The sequence below is a fragment of the Mesocricetus auratus genome, unplaced genomic scaffold (genome assembly GCF_017639785.1).
Source record: "Mesocricetus auratus isolate SY011 unplaced genomic scaffold, BCM_Maur_2.0 Super-Scaffold_4256, whole genome shotgun sequence".
Lineage (NCBI taxonomy): Eukaryota > Metazoa > Chordata > Mammalia > Rodentia > Cricetidae > Mesocricetus > Mesocricetus auratus.
This window is the reverse complement of record NW_024429182.1, coordinates 15690380-15708838: the sequence shown is the minus strand read 5'-3', so window position 1 is coordinate 15708838 and position 18459 is coordinate 15690380. Positions and strand designations below refer to the sequence as shown.

Genomic DNA, 18459 nt, shown 5'->3' with positions numbered 1-18459 from the left:
TGGGCCGTTCCTGAAGAGGCTGAGGCATGAGCTGCTGTGAGGGGGAATGCTCGGAAACCTCCAGAGCCTTCAGCCACGCTGAGTTCTAAGAGAGGATGTGGACTCCAGGTTGAAGGTCTTAAGTGTACCCGAAGGAAGGGCCAAGAAGCAGGCTTGTAAAATGGGGAGAGACAGGGCAGGCACCGACAGCTTTTGTCCTTGTAAGGACTCAGGCACTATGCCGGCCCGCCCCTGTAACCTGGCAGAATGCACTCAGGCAGTGCCCTGGTCAGCCCAGGTGCAAAGGACCCCTTTAAAAGAAAGACCCCCACACTTAAGTCCTTTTTTCTGCTCTCTTTGCCCACTCAACTCTTTCCAGCTGTTGCCCTGGGGCAGACAGGACTTTTCCTGTCTCCCCTTCCTCTTCTGTCCTCTCTCTGTGTCTCTTCACCTCTTTTCTCTTTCTTTCTAATGAAACTTCTCACCAAGCTCTGTCTGCCTGGCGTGTTTGTCCCTCCACCTCTGTCACCCTCGTCTGCCATAGAATCCACCAAGGTCCCCAACACAAGGTTCCCCTCAGGCTTTATCATAACAGTCCTAGACTGGCTCTTGTACCTCTACAGGAAAGGCTGGAAGAAACCCAGAAGGCATCCAAAGGACCTGCCCATTACACTACCCTCCTCAACGCCCAGAGGTGAAGGAGGCCATAGTTCTCTGAACCCTGCTGACTCCATCCGGTCCAGCTTGGAGGAGAGGTCCCCTTAGCACGAGGACCAACCCTGGATGACTTTAAAGAGATGAAGAGGGAAACAGACACTGAAGAGACTGTCCCACACAAGTCAATCTTTAATAGCTTTGATTTGCCACCAGCCCCAGCCACGGAAAACACTAAAACCCTCGGGTCAAGTTACCATCTAGTGACCAGTGATCAGGCATGGCCCAGCCCACATTGGCTTACGATTCTACATCTACGCACATGATAAGTCTCTAGAACCAGCACAATTCTGCTCAGTCAGAACTCTGGCTTCCAGGGAGGGCTAGTATCCCAAAGAGATGGATGCTAAGTGGACAGGAGCTCTGAAAGCCCCAGACTCCCTCAGTCTCCCTCTGGTCCTCGCTGTGCTGCCCGCTCCTGCCACCTACATAGCTTTAGGCTGGGGGCCTTAGAGGAGCAGCTGTTTTAGGGGTAGCTGTGGGGAAGGGAAAGCCCTACAGGTTCCATGGAGACTATAAAAAGACAGACCGCACAGACCAACTTCGTGAAGGTGGGATTGCGCAAGGCCCAGCTGGACCGTGGCTAGACAAGATGGAGGTCCTGGGATGGCGCTCACCTAGTGGCTCCCATCAACAGCTCCCAACCCCAGCAGGTTCTTCCTCCCAGCACCAGACCACAGCAGGAACAGATTCCTCCCTGGAGGAAATTCTTAGGCAGGCTGAATGTAAACAACAGCAGGGTGAGGGGGTGGAGCGGAGCTCATCCAGGCTCCCATTGGAGGGGTGGATGGGGGGGGGGCTGCTGGAAAGGGAACCAGCAAAGTAGGCACCTTGAGGGCTCCAGAAAACCTGTCAATGTTTATTTCACACACTCTCTGAAGACAGTTTAAAACAGACTAAAAATGAAAGGCTAAGTTGTGGGCCTATTGTGCTGATGAGTCAACGGTTGGAAAGCAGGGGAGAATGAACAGGTGCTCCTGGTGCCAAAACCAAAACCCAGAAAGCAGAGGTCAGACAGCAGAGCACCGGGCGATTCCAATCTCTAGTTTCTCTGAGGCATCAACTTTAAATGTAGAAAACAACAAAAAAGGCGCCAACCCCTGACCTGCTCTATGCCTGGGCATCAGTGCTTAGGACTGTACGCACTGCAGCAGGGGCAGGGACCTCGCTCAGCTCCAGGTCCAAAAAGGAAACAGGATGTGGCATCATAGCCGAGAACAGCCACCGGCCTTCAGAGTGTTGGCGTCAGCAGAGGCCTGCCCCACCAAGCACCTCAATAATCAGAAGCCAGACTTGGAATCTCAGTTAGGATCATGAGGCAGTATCCAGCGAATGCAGCCCACAAGCCCCACATCTTTGGATGCCTTTTCTGTTCCCGCCCATTTCTCCCTAAATAAGATCATCCTGGGCTTGCCCCAGCGTCCAAGCTCACTGAAGCATGGTCTTCACCAAGACTCTCCGTCTGTGCTTCTCTCCAACCTTGAAGGCAGGCCCCTCTCCCTCTGCTTGCCCTCCAGCCCAGGAGCCTCATGGTAAGGGCAGTCAGTGGCTCTCAGGAGGTGCAGCCTCAGGAGATGGTGGAGAACTCCTTCAGGAGGGCTTCCTGGCTGAGTGTGTGGAAGGCCAGGTTCCTCCTGACGTTTGTACTTATGGATCGAACCTGGGAAGGGCCAGGGAAGGAGGAAGGGCAGAGGAAGAGAGAACAGTCCGTTACTAACGGCAGAGGGCAGTGTCCGAGGCACTCCCTGGGCTAAGTTCCCTGTGCTGTCAGGATAAAGACCCAGACTCCCAACTCTAGACAGTTCTGTGAGGAACTTAGCAGCCTCTTTGAGGATGCTTGTCCATGGAAATACGCCTGTACTTTTGTGAGGAACAACCCAGTCAGGGAGGGAAAGAATGTGCTGTCTGCTTTAGTCCCCAGAGGCCAGGTAGCACAGGGCCAATGTCAGGCAAAGCCAGCTCATCAGCTCCTAAGTGGACCAGACCTTTCTTCCCCTGTGACAGAGGCTCCTGCCAGTAAGCCAAGCCGGCAAGCCAGCAGGAGGACCACTGTAAGTCCCAGGCCAGTCTAGGCTACACAGTGAGATACTGTATAGAAGGGGAGTCTCCTAATACACCTTACAGCCCTCCCCACAACCTAAAGACAGTCTATATTTGTTGCTAGTGCCCAGTGATTCCCCCATTAGTGTAAAGATCTCCTCTCACCTCATTAAACACATTGTACCCACTCTCTCTTTACAGGATAGCTTTCTTGTTCACAACTAGCTTGCCACAGAAGAGTCCTGAGGCATGCAGCACCTTCACCAGACTCGGTGCATTAAGTAAAGCTTTGCTGATGAAGGCCTGGCATGGGTTTAGAGACTGTGTCATGTCAGTCACTGTGTCAACCAAGCCTGCAGCACAGCTACAGGGAGGCAGAGCTTTCCCTGAGCAGCTCTGAGTACGGAACTGGAAAGGGAAAACCAAAAGGGAGAGACCAGCTTGGAAGTTTGGAGCCTGGCCCGGGAGGGACTGGGGGACATTGGGTGTTTGGGAAGCAGGAGTGGGCACAGAGAGTGGAGACGGGGGAACTAGAGTAGGGACTCTCAGGTCAAGAGCCAGTTGGAGAGTGAGGGAGGAGAGACTGCAGACCAGTGGCTCTCATTAGTTGCTCTGAGGACAGGAGAAGGGGTAGGCATCTGACTGCCACTGCAGCTGTGCAAGGCTGTCTCTGTGGCTGCAGAGGAGGCGGTAATGATGGCTTAGGATTATCTGCCTCTTACTGCCTTGTTCCAAAATGCTCTGGGAGAGGCTGCATACAAAACCCCTGCTTTCATTAGTCTCTAGCAAACTGCAGTTGTACCCTAGATAGACAGCAGGGTCTGGAAATGGGCCCCCCAGAGACACAGGCGATCTGGGAATGGGGCACTTACCAGCTCTTTGAAGAAGGCAGCTTCCTTGTGTTGCTCAGAGTAGCGCTCATACTGGTCCAGGCCATCTTGGAGCTTTAATGTGAGTGTGTCATAGTTGGCTCGGACCACCTCTAGTACCTGAGGAAAGTTGAGAGTCAAGCAGGGTCTCAGTCCCTAGCGAGAATGTTTATATAAAGCAAGGAGGCAGGATGGCGGGAGCAATTCTTCTGGGTTATGAGACTCCCCCCCCCGCCTCCTGAACCTCTCTTCTTCTTTGAGACAGGACCTCATGCAGCCGAGGCTGGACTGGAATTTTCATCCTCTGGCCCCTGCCTCCCAAGCATTGAGATTATAGGCATGGGCCACCATGCCCAGCCTCTGGGATCACTTTTGAATCTCTTTTATTCCCTGCCTTTCCTGACCAGCCCATCCTGGACACCAAGGCTGTGTTCCCTGGGTCTGGTCACCAGGTCCCTCAGTCCCTGAGTGAGGCCTCCTCTAGCCAGGCTGTCCTGGGTGCTGAGCAGAGCTTTCTGCCAATGTCTTACTGCTTCTCCCTTTCTGGAAACCATGCTTCTTCAGCCCTGGAATGTTCCCCAGCACCATCTGCCACTTGTTTTCATCTGTCAGCACCAACCCAGCCTTCATCTCCATCACTTGGAGCAAACTTGTGGGCATCCAAGTATTGAGTACAGTGGACACTTTCAAGAATAAGCCACAACTGTTATTCTGATGGGGCATGGGGTAGGGCATCTCCTCAATAATGCTTCTGTGGCTTTTAAAAAATTATTTAACTTTATTTTATGTGCATAAACTGGAACAGGAGTTACAGCTGTGAGCTGACATGGGGGTGCTGGGAACTGAACCCGGGTCCTTTGGAAGAGCAGCCAGAGCTCTTAACCACTGAGCTGTCTCTCCAGCCCCAGCTTTTGTTTTTCTGAGAACAGGGTCTTGTTACATAGTTTAGGTCAGCCTGGGACTCACTATATAGCTCAGTTTGGTCTACAACCCTTCATCTCCCCGTGTCACCTCCTGACGTATCTGCCAGCACACCTGACCTGACTCCTTATGGGTGAGGGTTCAAAATTCAACTGACCTTGGGAATACTGGATATTTGAGGTTAATAATAAAGGGACTGCCAGTCAAGCTTGATGTGACTTCAGTTTCTAAGAGCCTGGGTCAAACAAAGGCAGGGTAGGGGCAGGAGAAAGGGAGAGGCACTATACCAAGCTAGAGAAGCTGGCAGAGCATCATAGAAGGGTCAGGAGAGGAGAGCAACTGCTCACTCTGGAACCCTGGACGCTGGCATCTGATTTGCAGGAAGGCCACGACATCAAGGAAAACCTTGCTCACCAGTGAACTGGGAGGGTAAATGTGAGGGGCTCGATTCTGACAGAAGGCAGGAGGCAAAGGGACCCAGCCATGGCTAGACACACCATGGGATTGAGGCCGGGCTCCACAGGGGCAGAAGGCTACCTGCGGATGGTTTTCCTTTCTGGATCAAATTTGTGGCGGGACAGACTTTACTAGGAAGCAAATAAATGTCCAAGTTCCTGAGGAGACAGAAGAACTGGAGAACACTGAGAGGGGCTGTGTTCTGATGGGAGACGCTGAGTTTGAGTCTCAGGGACAACAAGGACAGAGGCCTATCCCCCGTCTGTGCTTTAAATACCAGATCCACCAGAGTTTTGCCTGCTGGGTCACAGTGTAGACCGATTGCTCTCTTTCCAGTTCCATAAGCAAAGGGACTGCATTCAGCAATGGCAGGCATGCGGGTGATCCAGTCAGTCCTCCTGTGCTTGTGGGCAGTGTTCATAGCTGGAACAGCTACAGCCAAGGTCTTGGTTCAAGGCCAAAAAAAAAAGGGGGGGAATCCCTCCAAGATGGTGCTAGTCCCTAGCAGCCAGGAAAAACAGTAATATATGCTTTCTAAAGTCCTAAAACCTGGGCAGTCTCAGCAGTGCCTATAAACTAACACCATGGGTTTAGTCTTCCCTGAGGGGAGTCAGGTACCAAATGACAAAATCACGCTCAAGCCTGTTGCTGAAGAAGGCTGCAGCCCAGGAAGAGACAGTCTCAGGGTCAGAGCAGGAAAGAGGCCTGTCTGTCTCTCGCATCCCCACGGCTTGTTCACTTCTAATGGAAGAAGACAGTCTCCGCTCAGGTCTGAGTTGGTGAATCTGTCTTGATGTATGAGAAGACATGTAGTGTATCTCTTATTTGAGCCTCACTCTGGCCTGGGTCACGGCTAAGGTAGCACTTGGGCAGACAGCAATCTCCCAATGCATAGGTAACCTTCGCATCTGGCTTCCTGCAAACCTCAGTGGCCTCTCCTAGGCTGAGATTCTTCTTTCTGGCTCTGTAGCTCAGGCCTTGGCTTGCAAGCCCCTGCCTCAGACACCTGAGTAGCTGGGATTACAGGCCTGTGTCTCCAGGCTGAGTGCAGACTCCTCTTCAAACTATTCCAGCTAAGTGTAAAGGCACACTTTTTTTTTTTTTTTTTTTTTGGTTTTTCGAGACAGAGTTTCTCTGTATTGTTTTGGAGTCTGTCCTGGAACTCACTCGGTAGACCAGGCTGGTCTCGAACTCACAGTGATCAGCCTGTCTCTGCCTCCCGAGTGCTGGGATTAAAGGCATGCGCCACCAACGCCCGGCTAAGGCACACTTTTAATCCTAGCACTGGGGAGGCAAAGACAGATACAGTTCTGTGAATTTGAGGTCACTGTGTCTAGACAGTGAGTTCTGTGCCAATTAGGGCTATACAGTGAGACCCTGGCTCAAAACCACCGCCACCAACAGCAGTGCATAAATAGCCTTCTCTAAACACCGACACACCTTTTTTCATCAGCTGCCGAGTTTGTAGGCTTCCTAGATCCATACCTACAATTTAGTCCATGGTGGTCTCAGAGTAGGAAAACTACCCCCTAGACATGTTTTCAAAGGAACCCTTACAAACCACTATAACCCCATGTAGCCAGGACACTAGATCCTGGACATGCTCTGACAGAGTAACTAAGGGTTTTTTTTTCCCCCAAGAAAGTGTTTCTGTAGCTTTTAGAGCCTGTCCTGGAACTCACTCTGTAGACCAGACTGGCCCCGAACTCACAGAGATCCACCTGCCTCTGCCTCCTGAGTGCTGAGATGAAAGGTGTGTGTCACCATCACTTGGCTGAAGCTGTTAGTAACTGTAGCACTCTTGTTAAAGGAATTCAGATAACACCTGACACCTATTGTATATATGTGAGTGTATGTGGTATATGCACAGGTGTATGTAGAGGAGAATGCATGCGTGCGTGTGTGTGTGTGTGTGTGTGTGTGTGTGTGTGTGTGTATGTGCGTGCGCGCGCGCGCGCGCACGTCTGTAGAAGATGACATCAGGCACTCTGCTCTATCACATTCAGCCTTTATTTCCTTGAGACTGGGGTCTCTGAACCTGGTGTTCAGCTGGTAGCCAGCATCACAGCGAGCCTCCTGTGTCTGCCCTGGGGTTACATGTGAACATATACCCATGCCTGATTTTTAAGTGTTTGTATAGAATTTAAACTCTGTTCCTCATGCTTGCAGAAAAAGCACTTTTACCGAGTCCTTTCCCCAGCCCCAACCCCTGACATTTTTGAGACTCAACCCTGTGTCTATGAAACGTAGCTTGACTCTTCCATTCTGAAATGACCTAGCAATGAAGGTTTTGAACGCCTTAAAGTTACTGCAGTTGATGGAAACTGCCATCCCAGATGACTACACAGCTATGGTGAGAGTCCACTGCTTTCATAGACCAGAAAGCACCTATTTTAAAGTCTCCTGCGCAGCTGACTGAGTCAGCCAGGCGTTGGAAGTTACCTATTTTAAATTTTCCCAAAGGCACTATAGGCCTAAGTGATTCTACCACAAAGGAAGGTTTAGATTCCAGGGGAAGCTGAGACAGACAAATGGCCTCAGTTTCAGAGCCCTCATGGCCGATTTGCTTTAAAACACTGCCTCAAAAAGTCCAAGAGGCTCCAAAGCCACAGAGAAACCCTGTCTCGAAAAACCAAAAAAAAAAAAAAAAAAAAAAAAAAAAAAGGCAAGAGGAAGCAGCCTACTGGGAGGGTCAAGGGGACCCAAACACCTGCTACTCAGGTGTCTGCAGACAATGGCCAACAACACAGTTATTACTAACATGGACTTTAAGGTCACAGGTCTGAATTTTGGCTCCACATTAGGCACTAATTAACTATATAAAGTTAATTTCTGGTCTTTTAACCTCAGTTCTCAAATATGTAAAGGGGCATAACAGCACGTAAGAAATAAAGACCCTCACGCCTCGTCAGACAGTGGCGCACACATTTTATCCCAGCACTCGGGAGGCAGAGGCAGGCGGAACTCCTAGTTCAAGGCCAGCCTGGTCTACAGAGTAAGTATTGAAACAGCCAGGGATGCACAGAGGAACCCTGTCATGAGAAACAAAACAGAACAAAACCCTCAAGCCTCTGGGTGGATGGTATAAAACATCACTAAGACATTAGAGCCCAGGTTCAAGGACAATGCCCAATGCATGGTGCTGGCCGAGCTAAAACTGGGTATGGTGACACACACTTGCAAATCCAATATACCTAGGTAGAGGCGGGAGGGTCAGAAATTCAGGGCCATCCTCATCCATCTATAGTTCCAGGCCAACCTGGTCTATGAGAGAAGGCCTTGTTTCAAAAAAGGAGAAACTTGGAGACAACCCTTAATGAGTTACAGACATGTGACTTGGGATGCTATTTTGGTTATCAGTTTCAAATTCAAGAGTCAGTTAGTTGGGTATCCTTTGCTCATCAGGCCTGGGACAGATGTTAGAAGGATTTAGTAAACTGAACAATGACTGTTCACATCTCAAGGCCAGACTCTGTTCTCACAGGCCATCCTCATTCTGATCTACTGCCGCACAGTTCCCTTTTAATGCCTGTCAAACCCTAACCTTACAGGAGATATGCTCGGGGTGCCGTGGAACAGAGAAGTTTAAAGGGAGCTAAAGTGTGCATGGGGGGCTTTTAGAGGATAATCTGTCTTTCCCACTAGTCTCAGTGTGTAGCCCATGCTGGGGCTGGGTCGCAGGTACACATTCCCCTCAACATTCACTCACTAGTTAAGACTTCCCCCCATCTTTCTCACACAGAGAGAGGAATCTGGAAATCAAGCTCTGAAAACTCATGCAGAAGCATTGCCAGGCATTCGCCTGAGCAGGTGCTATGTGTTACTTATGCTGATGATGGAGAAATACAGTCTGATTGGAAACGCATGCTCCCTCACAATGGCTCAAGATCTGGGACACAGCTATCCCCGTATGACAGACTTGAGGCTTGGCCATTCAGGGTTACTGCATGTTGCTTTTGAGCTGTCATTCCCTCTGACTTCTTAGTCCTAGCATAATGTCCTACCCAACAGTAACAGTAACAACAATAGGAGAGCACACAGTAGGCCTTCAGTGATGATCAGTGGCAAATGGACTTCCAGAGAGCAGAGGAAGGCCCAAGTAGGTTCAGGCAGACTTTATGCTCAGGTAGCCTGAGCTTGTTCCCTCCCTTGTGGAAGAGCAGTGCCACTCAAACTCGTGACTCAGGCAGGAGGGAGGAAGCCTTTTTCCTTCTGGCATACAGCAAACTTTTCAGACTCAAAGTAGGATACCCTCTCCTAGAACCAGGAGAACAACCTGCCTAACTGGTTCCCTAGCTCCTTCTGCTACGGGATTGAAATGCCTGTCAACTTTGGCGAGAGTCTAAAGAGAAACACAGGTCTCCTATGCAGCCCCTCCAGAGGGTCCTCACTGGTTATGTCTCCCAGTGAGGAGGGATTTCTTTCTCCAGATGCTGCACACGTTCACATTTGCCTCACAAGCCTAAGAATGGTCCCTCAGCGCCATTCTCACAGTTAAGTGGTAGCCAGGGGTTGGGCAGTTTGTTTTTGTTTTTTTTTGGTTTTTCGAGACAGGGTTTCTCTGTATTGTTTTGGAGCCTGTCCTGGAACTCACTCGGTAGACCAGGCTGGTCTCGAACTCACAGTGATCCGCCTGTCTCTGCCTCCCGAGTGCTGGGATTAAAGGCGTGCGCCACCAACGCCCGGCTCGGTTGGGCGTTGTAAGATAGATTGTGATAAAAAAAATTCTTTCCCAGAATTCACATTTACCGCTCCTGAGGACAGGTTAAGGCTATCTGAGCCCTGAAAAGACTCTGTAAGTGAGGCCCTGCTGCTGGCTCTCACTGCTCATGAGCAGTACTGAAAAGAAAGTTTCAGTCAACACTAGTGCTAGAGAAGGTAGAACTGCAGTTGAGAGCATGACTTGAAGGGCCAGAGAAGTGCCTCAGGGGGTAAAGGCACCTGCCACCAAGACAAGAGAGGAGTGTGACCCCCATAACCTACTACAGAGGAGAGAAGCAACTCCTGGCCCTGTCCTCTGACCCCCACACGTGTGCTGTGGCAAATGCATCCCAGTTTGCTTGTTTCCTTTGTTGTTTTTGAGACGCCTCTGGCCTGGAGCTTACTATGTGGACCAAGCTGGCCTCAAACTCACAGAATCTGCCTGGCTGCTGGAGTCAAAGGCAGACACTGCCACACCTGGTCCAGTTTCCTTAGCAAGTGGAGCAACAATACTTTTATCAGCACCATGTTGACACACCAGAGCTTAATAACCAGAGATGTTCCTACTATCACTCTCTCTTACCAGTTTGACCCTATGGCTGTTTTTTCAGGGCCTGAAGTTCCTTTCCACCCATTTCATAAACAGAACCCCCCACCTCTGGAAGACACCTGGTATTTCACAGGCTTCCCAAGGAGAAATTTGCTGGCAGGCCCTCTCTTGGGACAACAAACACGTGACTGCTACCATCAGTTTCCTCACAGGAAATTGCCATTAGTGGATGGGATGCTTCACACTCCGAAGAGAGCTGACTTCAGCGTGGACTCCTCACACTGCCTAATAGAGTCCAAGGAACAGTAAACACTCAACAAGCTTGCAGAATTAATTTAGTAACACAGACTCAACTAAAAAGGAAAGGAATCTCTCATTAGGGTCACATGGTAAGATTAGAACTGGCTCTGACAACCTAACACTCAGCACTGTTCTCAGTACTGATAGGCGTCTAAAGCCCTCAGAGACAAGTCCTGTCTCGTGCAGCCAACAGGGAAAGTGAGAAATCAGACACATGTGGAGCTAAGCAGGGTCAGCTGGAAACAATTCATGGCCACGAGGGTGAGATGCTGCTGCACAATTCCTTGAGATGGTTTTGAACAGCCTCAAACTCCCTTGAGGCTGTCTTTGACTTCCTGATGTCTTCACCTTCCAAGGGCTGAAATTACAGGCAAGTAACGTTAGGCCTGGCTGCACACCTTCAAAGGCAGGAGAAATGATGTGTGGAGGCCAGGGTAACTTGTATGAGTCCCTTCTCTTCCACCATGTGAGTCCGAGGGACCAAACTCAGGTCATTAGCCTCCGTGGCAACTGTCTTCACCTGCTGACCATGGAGTGTCAAGTTCTTTTCTTTTTGGTCACCATTTTTCTACTTTCTGGTACTTGATAGTTAATTCAGAGTGCAACATTCCAGCATGGCAGGACCCTGCAGCAGCAGCTTCAGGAGAGACCATTCACTTGGACAAGTCTGACCTGAATTGACAGCTGAAGCTCTCTCTTCAGGGACAATCAGATGGGCAGATTTTCATAGAGAATGAGGAAAAGATGGAAGAATGGGAGAGACTGTCCCTTTATCCCACATACAGACAGATTCCACAGTACACCTCTCAGAAGTCACAGTGAGCCCATTCTGCCATGTCCTACTGAGGTGTGTTCTAGTTAGTGACACTTTTCACAGCATAAATTCCACTCACTTGTGCAGTGTACGTATAAGATAGAACTGTGCCACCAACCTAAGCAGACATGGTGATCTTTGAGCAGCCAGGTTCAAATACTTGATGAGCTATTTTTAGCATTTGTTTACATAGAACAACTAAAGATTTGCACCTCAAAGAACAAGAACAAACAAGGATATTTATGAGTTCCAGGTCTAACTAGTACCCAGAGGAGACTAATAATCCCTCCAGAAACTGAGCTGTGCTGTGCTTTCTGTCTCTGTCTCTGTCTGTCTGTCTGTCTGTCTGTCTGTCTGTCTGTCTGTCTGTCTCTTTCTCCCCCTATGGAGGCAGAAGACTGTGTGGGATCCCTTGGAGCTGTCAATGCAGGCAGTCAGGCATCATGCAACCCATGGGTGCTGGGAACTGAACTCCCATCTTCTTCTTTTTTTTTTTTTTTGGTTTTTCGAGACAGGGTTTCTCTGTATTGTTTTGGAGTCTGTCCTGGAACTCATTCTGTAGACCAGGCTGGCCTTGAACTCACAGAGATCCGCCTGCCTCTGTCTCCCGAGTCCTGGGATTAAAGGCATGCGCCACCAATTGAACTCCTGTCTTCTATAAGAGCAAAAAGCACTCTTAACCAGAGGTCTCCTTCTAGTCCCATTTTCTGAAATGTTGTGTGTGTGTTAAGAGACAGGGTTTCAGTGCTGCGATTAAAGGCTTGTGCAACCACACTTGGCTCCCCAGCTCTAAACTTTTTGCTTTTATTTTATTATTTTGTGTGAATGAGTGTTTGGCCTAAATCTATGTAGTATGTGTGTTCAGTACCTTTAGAGACCAGAAGAGGGCACTGAATCCCTTAGGACTAGAATTACTGACAGCTGAGAGCCACCTTGTAGGCACTGGGAACAGAGCTTGGTCCTCTGCAAGAGCAGCTTGTGCTCTTAATCACTGAGCCATCTCTCTAGCCCCTATCTCTTTTAATTACATTGTGTGTGTGTGTGTGTGTGTGTGTGTGTGTGTGTGTGTGTGTGTGTGTGTGTGTGTGTCTGTCTGTCTGTCTGGACATGAATGTGCCATGGCCTAAATGTGAAGATCAGAGGACAACTCTCAGGATCTGGCTCTCTCCTTTCATCCTGTGGGTTCCAAGATCACACTCGAGTTGTGAGGCTTGGCTGTAAGTGCCTCTATCCAGTGAGCCATCTTGCCAGTCCTATGCTTTTGTTATATTACACTATGTCATATCCTCATGAATGTGGAGGATCAAATAGATGATTAACAGGACAGAATACAGAGACTTAAGAGCCTTATGTTTCAATTCTCTTCCTGAGTGAGAGACACACACAGACAGACAGACACACATACACACAGACACCCACACAGACACACACACAGAGACATAGACACACACACAGACACAGACACACACGATAAGAAGCTGTATGTATATAGGTTAGGTAGACAGGGGAGGTGGGGGGTCTCAAGATGAACAATTCTCAGAGTGCACAGGACAGAGCGATACCTGAATTTTAACGCTAACCACAATAGAGCACTGTTTACCTGGGCTTCAAAATCAGTACCAGGTGCCCAGCAGTGGTGGCGCACACCTTTGATCCCAGCACTCAGGTGGCAGGGACAGATGGATCTCTATGAGTTTGAGGCCAGGCTGGTTTATAGAGTGAGCTCCAGGACAGGCACCAAAGCTACAGAGAAATCCTGTCTCAAAAAACCAGAATAAAACACACAAAAACAAACAAAAAATAAGTGCCAGGAAGCAATACTATATTCATTTATTCATCTATTTATTTATTTATTTATTTGTTATTTATTTATTTATTTATTTATTTATTTATTTATTTATTTATTTTCTGAGACAGGGTTTCTTTGTGTGTAGCTCTGGCTGTCCTGGAACTCTCTCTGTAGACCAGGCTGGCCTCAAACCTTAATCCTGAGTGCTGGCATTAAGAGCGTGTACCCCCTTCGCCTGGACAGCCTGCAGTCACACTCTCAATGGCTACACTACTGCATGAAGTCTACTCCAAGCCTGTCTACCCATCTGAAGATTAAGTGAAGATTCAAGAGGATCTGGGTGCTCCACAAACCTGACTTCTTGAGCAAAGTTCAACACTTGTTAAGAATGCCAACAGAATTGGGGTGATACCTCAGAGGGTAAAGGTGCTTGCCACCAAACCTGACAACCTGAGTCTGATGCCTGGGATTTAGTTGCTGAAGGAAGAGAACCAATCCCTTCAAGTTGTTATCTGACCTTCACACGCAGGCTGCAGCACCTGACACACGCCTCACCCCAAATAAGCACACGCATGTGAAAAGAACAACAGCAGGCACACAGAGTCCAATTCCATGAGGAAGGAACCATCTCACCAAGAAGACATAACAACCCATGGATAAGCAGACAATAACAGCTTCAAAAGCTTGACAGACTCAAGGAAGAAAATGGGGATTGGCAGTTAGGACTGCAGACCCTATTGCTGCTCTCATAACTGATGGGACAAGTAGACAAACCAGCAGCAACTATACAACTACCAACCTACTTGACCTAAAGGGTATTGACAGAAAACTCAACTCAATGACATTGAAGTACATTCTTCTCAAGTCACACAGAACATTCGACGAGACAGACCATATACTGGATCACAAGCCAAATAGCAATACATTAAAAGAACTGGAATCACACCAAACATTTTTTGACCATCAGGGAATTAAATAAGAAATTAATAACAAATATATCTGGAAAATCCCCAAATAATTGAAGTAAAATGACACATTTCTAAATGTCACAAAAGAAATGAGAAAATATTTTGAGCTGAATGAAAATGAAAACAGAACATCAGAATTTATAGGATGTTGTTGTTAACCACAAGGAAAAATTAGACCATTCAATCTCTGTATTAGAAAATGAACATGCGCCGGGAGGTGGTGGCACTCGCCCTTAATCCCAGCACTCAGGAGGCAGAGGCAGGTGGATGTCTGTGAGTTTGACGCCAGTCTGGTCTACAGAGTGAGTTCCTGGACATCTAAGGCTACACAGAAACTCTGTCTCAAAAAAAAAAAAAAAAAGAAAGAAAGAAAGAAAGAAAATGAGCCATCTCCCTAGTCCCTTAAAATCAAAATTTAAAAAGAATAGATATAGAAGACTTCTATTATTTCATTTCAGAGTCTACTGTGGGCCTAAACCATCAAGGCAGTGTGGCCACATTGTGGCAGGATGGCTCGGTGGTTAAGAGCACTTGCTTGTTCTTTGTTTTTTTTTGGTTTTTTGTTTTTGTTTTTTTTTTTTTTGGTTTTTCGAGACAGGGTTTCTCTGTGGCTTTGGAGGCTGTCCTGGAACTCGCTCTGTAGACCAGGCTGGCCTCAAACTGAGCACTTGCTTGTTCTTGCAAAGCCTGATTCCCAGCACCATGTGATATCTTACAAACATCTGTAACTCCAGTTTCAGGGGTTCTTCTAGTCTCCCTCCATGGGCATTGCATACATGTGGTGCACATATACACACATGTATGCATGCAATCAGAACACTCACAAATATAAAAATAAATACACAAAAAAGACATTATGGCCATGTATTCGACATGTAAACCAACACAACGGAACTGACCTCTGAAATGCATCTGCACATGCATGGTCAACTCTTTAACACATCATGGTATTTGCATCAATTATCTATATTCATTCATTTATTCATTTTGTTTTCAGGCTAGGTTTCGTACAAGACTGGCCTCACACTTACTCTGCAGTCTAAGCTGGCCTTGACCACCTGACCCTCCCACCTCCACCTTCTGAGTGCTGGGTTACAGGTGTGAGGTGCATACCAGGGTTATACACTGCTGGGGATCAGACCGGTGGCTTTGAGCATGCTATGCAGGCATTCTACCAACTGGGCTGGGTCTGTGGCCCTCAAGGCATCAAAATGGAGAAAGAACAGTGTTTTTTTTTTTTTGGTTTTACGAGACAGGGTTTCTCTGTGGCTTTGGAGCCTGTCCTGGAACTCACTCGGTAGACCAGGCTGGCCTCGAACTCACAGAGATCCACCTGCCTCTGCCTCTGCCTCCCGAGTGCTGGGATTAAAGGCGTGCGCCACCACCGCCCGGCAAGAACAGTGTTTTGAAGAGATGGCAATGGAACTGGGTATTTGAGGGGAAACAAATATTTACTTTTACTACACAATAAACACATACACACCCCTTGACATACACCACAGATCTAAATGTGAGGGCTGACAATATGGTTGAGCGGGTTATCATCAAGTCTGAAGACCTGAGTTCAATCCCTGAGCCATATGGTGGAAAGACAGAGCTGGCCCCTCAAGTTGTTCTCTGACCGCTACTCACGTGTGCTGGCACACACACACATCTCTCCCCACCTACAGTAAATAAACAAATGTAATTTTAAGAAAAGTATAGGAGAAAATGAAACTTGAAAACTTTTTTTTGGTTTTTTTGAGACAGGATTTCTCTGTATTGTTTTGGAGCCTATCCTGGAACTCACTCTGTAGACGAGGCTGGCCTTGAACTCACAGAGATTCACCTGCCTCTGCCTCCCAAGTCCTGGGTCTAAAGGCGTACACTACCACCACCTGGTTGTTTTCTTTGTTTAACTTCTGGAAATCCTTTTGCCTCAGCCTCCTAAGAGCTGTAATTACAGACGAGAACCACTATGCCTAAAGGAAATGTTCTGCACCTTGCTTGCTGTGGCTGGTTACACATTTCATTGTACGCTAACTATACTTCAATAAAGTTGAATAAAGTTGAGCAGACCACCATGACTAGTATTAAAAAGTATGTGGACAGCCCTAGGTGAAAGCTTGTCTTTTGTGGTGTCATTAGTCCACTGTAGGTTGGGACGAGAATGCTTGGGACTGGCACGTTGTACAAGTTCTTGCTATTTCAACAGTGAGAGGATCCTTTCCCTTGTGCTCCTCTTCTAACCCTGGGCCACTCCACCATCTTTCCCCGATGAATCAACTGTGTCCAATGGGACACTTGCTTAGACCTGACACACACAATCACTTCTCTAGCTCAGGAACAAATAAACTCGCGCCTTTTAATACTGTCAATGACGGCCTGCTTTTGTCTTTTCCTGAGGCGACGGTGGAAGTACTGGATGGCACGACTCTTAAGAGAAAACCCACTCTGAGTACAGCTGTCAGTCAATCATTTGTGGATTTGGAAAGCGGTCATAGTTCACAGGAGGTGTTGAGAAAAGGGAGGTTTATTCACCCTTCTTATAAAAGGTCAGGAGGAGCTGCAGTCATGACCCCAAACACAGGTCCTAGGAGGTCGGTAGGAATACATACCCTGTGGCAAATGTCTAATACCAATGTAGTGGTCTGAAGACAGGCACAGCTGCCTGCTGGCAGGAAGGTCAGGAGTTCAAAGCCAGCTTTGACACATAGCAAATTCCAGGTCAACCTGAGCTCCACGAGACAGCGCCTCAAAGGAAAGGAAGGATCACCAGTCTAAAGCCAGTTTTCTCTCTATTGAGTTCTCATCCCGAAAGATAAGCACCAAACAGCTGTGCTGCACACACTGTGCTCCTCGGGGACAGATACCGTTTTGGAGGTTTTGTAGTGCCTAGATTGGCACAGCAAGTACTTCTGTATTTCTTGCACAGAAGCAATCTGGGAAGTCAGCCTAGGCAGGCGCACACTTCCTGTCTTGTACCAAAGAGGCTCGTAAGCAGGGCTTCTCAGGTCCTGGGAGTTTCCCTCAGAGGTAAGACCTGGTTCTTTTTCAGAGTATCTTAGCTCAAAATGGCTGAATAAAAAGAAAGAAAGGAATGGGTGGCATTAACACCCCTACACAAAAAAATAAAGCCATAGCCAAGAGCCAAACGAACAGCAACCTGTCACAAAACCACGGACACTTGCTGAGTTCCTCCACTGGGTTCTGAAAGTGACTTCCTATCTAAAATAACTTGATTTTCTCCTAGGGAACTGCCACTTAATGTGACTTGTTTGGAAAAAGAAACCAAAGGGCGTAAGGTGACCTTGTGGTTTTCAGAGAAATGGTCTGTTTGAAAGGCAACCACTTCCTGTCTGTAGCCCCCACCCCATGCAATAGGCACAAGTTGGCTGTTTTGTTTTTCCTCTTCCCTCTCTATTTTCATCTTCTGTACTTCAGGAGCAAATCCAATTTTAAAACCAATTTAAGCTGTCCAGTTCTCACAGTTGGCCCATGCCTTTCAAGGCTGCTTCCAAAGGGCTTTCTGCTGCCTTGAAACTTATTGATTGGGCAGGCTATGCTGCCCTTCAGCAGGTAGACCAGATAATGAACCTCACTGTGGGTGATTAGTAAGAAGCCATCACTTGGTGAAAGGGTTGGTGACAGTGGCCTTCCTAAATTTTCCTGGGCAGTCACCCCACCTCCCTGAAGCCACAGACAGCACTGTGACACTTTCTTTGTACTGGCCACAGATCCAACACATGCAGCCCCTCACCCTGTGTAAGCAAGGCCTCTATCTAATCATGTTTAGAGGTGCCGGGGTAACGGGAGAGGAGGAGACACAGTCACACAAGAACTCCATCCAGTCTCCTTCACGTTCTGCCCTGATACAGCCAACAGGCAGACATGTCTCCCCACCTGAGGTCTCCTTCCTTGCAAACACGGTGTCTCAGAGAGTTAAAGCCTGGGCTGAAGAAATCACTGTCTCTTGACAGATACAGTGGTGCACACTTATAATCCCAGCACTTGGGAAGCAAAAGTGGGAGGACTAGGAAGGAGTTCAAAGAAAGCTTTCTCTTGTCCTAACTCACTAGCTTCTGCCTCCTTCCAGGGCCTTGAGGACTTCCCACCCTAACAGGATCCCATTTGTGAGCTATGCCCAGTTTCCCCTTTAGCTGGGTGGGTCATTTTCTAGATTGCAATTATCGTGTGATTATGGTTGTTATAAAAAATCAAAATACTATGGGCAGTGGTGGCCCACGCCTTTAATCCCAGAACTTGAGAGGCAGAGGCAGGTGGATCTTTGTGAGTACGAGGCCAGTACACAAACCCTGTCTTGAAAAATCTAAAAACAAAACAAATCAAAATGTTGTTATGGGTCCTAAAAAAACTAT

At 48.0% G+C, this 18459-nt stretch overlaps 1 protein-coding gene across 2 annotated transcripts in view; it reads right to left on the bottom strand.

The window, feature by feature from the left end:
• Positions 1-802: 802 nt before the first annotated feature.
• Positions 803-18459, bottom strand: part of Armh3 (armadillo like helical domain containing 3) — a 169785-nt gene continuing 152128 nt past the window's right edge. For both annotated transcript variants that reach the window (XM_005063514.4, XM_040743729.1), the window contains 2 exons: positions 3606-3722; positions 803-2353 (listed from right to left, as the gene is read on the bottom strand). In XM_005063514.4, coding sequence (XP_005063571.1) covers positions 2261-2353; positions 3606-3722 — 210 coding nt within the window. In that variant the 3' untranslated portion in view covers positions 803-2260. The remainder of the gene's footprint in view (positions 2354-3605; positions 3723-18459) is intronic.